This window comes from Petaurus breviceps, unplaced genomic scaffold, assembly GCF_028583685.1.
Source record: "Petaurus breviceps papuanus isolate PSGF00001 unplaced genomic scaffold, PetGlider_PUasm1.0 689, whole genome shotgun sequence".
NCBI classification, from domain to species: domain Eukaryota; kingdom Metazoa; phylum Chordata; class Mammalia; order Diprotodontia; family Petauridae; genus Petaurus; species Petaurus breviceps.
In genome coordinates, this window is record NW_027186458.1 from 92,141 (window position 1) to 95,755 (window position 3,615).

Here is a 3,615-nt window from a genome sequence, read left to right on the forward strand (position 1 = left end):
TGTCTTTGGGTTTGAGCAAGAGTAGAATACTCCTGAATTCAGGTCCTATAAGTCATCTGGGAAACTCTGCTGATTCAGAGTGGCAGAATTGCTTACTTCCCTCAGGTCTGGAATTACTGTCAATGTTGTGCTTCTGTAAACTTGAGACTGGGATAGAAGTTTGAACTGAGACTCCAATGTGCTTCTAGACTCAGAACCACACAACAGCTGCTGACTTTTTGAGCTTGATCCTCTTTCATATGCATAAAAGAATTTTTGGCTGTTTCTTAACTCCTAATACCACCCTCAGGTGCAGTTACCTTCATCAGTCAACTTTTGATTTGTGTTCTGGAACTAAGTAGTTAACAACAAAGCCTCTAGGTGGCCCTTGCTTCTATTACCTGCAACCTACTGTGAGCCTGGATGGGTCTTGGACTGTCTCTTATCCTGGTGTACAGATTCTCTCTGTGTCTGAGTGCTCTAGGTGAAGGTTCTAGCATAGACCGTGTCTCCAGTGTTGACAGAATTCTCTGTTTGTCTTTGTCAACATGTGTAAGAAATAATATTCTCTTTGATGTTTTCTTGAATTTCCCCATTAGGATTCAGTCTAGTGCATTTTTAGATCACATGGCAGAATGTGGAGAGGAAGCCAGCTACTCCACCATCTTGGCTCTGCCTCCACCTCTTGCCTTTTTTATTCCATTATTTCTACTCTTTTATGGTGGTGCTTGCTAAATCTTGTATGGCCTTGACTCTAGTTTTTCAATATTTGAATGACTTTTTTTTCTGACTGCTTGTCATTATTTTTTTATCTGATCTGGAGGTTCTGGATTTCATTTATGATGCTCCTGGAAGGTTTTTATTTATTTGTTTTTAGTTGGTTATTGATGGATTCTTTCTATTTTCATTTTGCCCTAATATATCAGGGATTATTTTCCCTGATTCTTTGAAATATTATATGTAGGCATTTTTTTAAAATCATGGCTTTTAGTCAGTCCTATGATTCTTAGTTGCCCTATTCTTAATCTGTTTTCTAGCTCTATTGTATATGCTTTGAAGCAACTAATTTTTTTTTTATTGATTCTCTTTGTTTTAGTATTTCTTTTGTCTTAGCTTTTACTTGGTTCATTTTTCTTTTCTTTTTTTTTTATTCTGGAAAACTTTATTTTTATTGTAGGTGGAATGGGGACACAGCAAGTTAGATGATTCCAATTTTGTTGGCAACATCTAAAGCATCATAGTCTGGAGCAAGACGGACATAGGCCTTCTTCTCTCCATCAGGCCTGATCAGTGTGTTGACCTTGGCCACATCGATGTCATACAGCTTCTTTACAGCCTGCTTGATCTGATACTTGTTGGCCTTGACATCCACAATGAAGACCAGGGTGTTGTTGTCCTCAATCTTCTTCATAGCAGACTTGGTGGTCAAGGGAAACTTAATGATGGCATAGTGATCGAGCTTGTTTCTGCAAGGGGCACTCTTCCGAGGGTATTTGGGCTGCCTTCGAAGTCTCAGTGTCTTGGGTTGCTGGAAGGTGGGGGATGTTCGTATCTTCTTCTTTTTGTGGCTATGGACACCCTTCGGCACTGCCTTCTTGGCCTTCAAGGCCTTGGACTTGGCTTCTGTCTTGGGGGGGACAACAGCTTCCTTCTTCGCCTTCGGTGCCATGTTGGGGGAAAGGGTGGTTCATTTTTATTTTCAAGGAATTTATTGTATGGTTAAGGATTGTACCTGACCTACTAACTTAAAAATTATCTTTCCAGTCCTTCTATAAGTCTCATTTCCCCTTCACCTACCACCAATTCTTCCCTCTAGTACTTTCATTTCATTTGTAATGTCCTTTAAAGAAAACCCAACTATCTCCTACTTCATTTCTTCTGGGAATTCTAATTGACATTGTGGCCAAAATGTTGTTTTTGCTGTTATTTTGGTTGTTTCTTTTGAGGTATTGCTTGTATATATCTTGAAGTGATTACCTTTTTTCTGGATTTCTGTGTTGGAAATCCCTTAAAATTTAACATTTTAAAATGTTGTTATAATGTGACGTAATATAAAATGTTATATGTTACATAATATTATAACATGATATAACATGATGATATAATATTATAATGTTTTTTTTTCTTTGTTGATATTTTCCTCCAGGCTTGGAAGCTCCTTGAGTTAGTACTTTTTATTAAGGTCAGGCTTTTATTAAGGTCATAGTTCTAATTGGACCATTTAGCCCTCGCATGGTCTTGATCTATCATATCTACTGTTCAGCCACTTTGTTCTTTGGGTATGGGAAACTATATTATTTAAGGACCACATTTTTATCTAGTATAGGGAGCCACATGTTTTAATATGCCCTATGTAGTCTGATTAAAAGCACAATTTGATCTGTGGATTTTTTCCCCTGGACTTTTCCAGGATCTAGACCCTGGTCTATGTCTATGTAACACAGCAGGAAGCTTTCTCCAGATTTGAGATCCAGTAGATGGTTGCTGACCTTAGTCTCTCTCACTTGGTTATAAGTTTCTTCAAGTTTGGTGTTACATCAATGACTTCTTACCCCTCTTCTTAGTTGGGGAGGGAGCTACAGATGCTGATTTCTAGGAAACTGCTTTGAGGTAAAAAAAAAGAGGATCCAATCCTGTTTGGATGGCAGAGGAACAGCTTTGTTCCTGTTCTGCACTCAAAGGCTGGATTTGTCTTTCCTTCTCTGGTCAGAGTGACCAAACTGAGGCCTTATTCTTCCCCCAGGGTTGAGATTATGATACTTTTTGCATGTCAGATTGCATCAGGTCTTTGATGAGGCTTGCTATGACCTTGGGGTCTGCACCCATTATTATAAACCAACCCTATTCCATAATTCATTCTCTGATGCCTTGTCCATGTGTCAAATTTGTGATCTTATGCAAAAAAGATGCCCCAACCCTTAAAAGTCAAGGAATATCCTGGAAAAATGAGCAAACAACAATTGCAACAAAAAGGACCTGACCATAAAAAAGTTACTATGGTAACAAAGATCAAAACACAAATTGAGAAGACAACATGTCAGAACAGCTACATTTAAAGCCTCAAAGAAAAAATATGAATTGGTTTCAGCCCCCCATGCCCTCCCCCCAAAAATCCTCTTGGTGGAGTTGTGAACTGGTCAAACCATTCTGGTTAACTATCTGGAACTAGACTCAGAAGATTATTGAGCACAATAACAGCAATGTTGTAATGATGAGCAGCTCTAAAAGACCTGGCTATCTGATCTATATAACAATCTAAGACAATTTCAAAGGAATCAACATGAAAAAACTGCTATTGCTCTCCAGAGAGAAAAATGACAATCTGAGTGCAAATTGAAGTATAATTTTCTCATTTTCTTTATTCCTCTTGGTATTTTTTTATATTGCTAATATGGAAATGTGTTTTGAATGATTTCACATGTGTAATTTATATCATATTGTAATAGTAATGGAATTTAAAGATGCCCCTGTATTGGCTTGGTTTTCAGGTTGAGTGTTGAAAGCCAGAGCTTGTGAGTCCCACTTGTGGAATAGACTTGTTGATGTGAAAAGAGAAGGCTGAAGGCTGAACTGGGAGGAACAGGTGCTGTGGATTTAGAGAGGAGGTCTGAGCAAAGAGAAGAATTTTTTGAAGCT

The 3,615-nt window shown here is 38.2% G+C and overlaps 1 protein-coding gene across 1 annotated transcript; it reads right to left on the minus strand.

Moving 5' to 3' along the window:
- Positions 1-1,107: 1,107 nt before the first annotated feature.
- Positions 1,108-1,682, minus strand: LOC138174487 (large ribosomal subunit protein uL23-like). Its single transcript, XM_069104836.1, has one exon. The coding sequence runs from the start codon at positions 1,646-1,648 to the stop codon at positions 1,178-1,180; it is 471 nt and encodes a 156-aa protein (XP_068960937.1). The 5' UTR covers positions 1,649-1,682; the 3' UTR covers positions 1,108-1,177.
- Positions 1,683-3,615: the final 1,933 nt, after the last annotated feature.

Bases quoted from the DNA above. Each gene is read 5' to 3' on its own strand.
- LOC138174487 (XM_069104836.1), bottom strand. From the start codon at position 1,648: ATGGCACCGAAGGCGAAGAAGGAAGCTGTTGTCCCCCCCAAGACAGAA.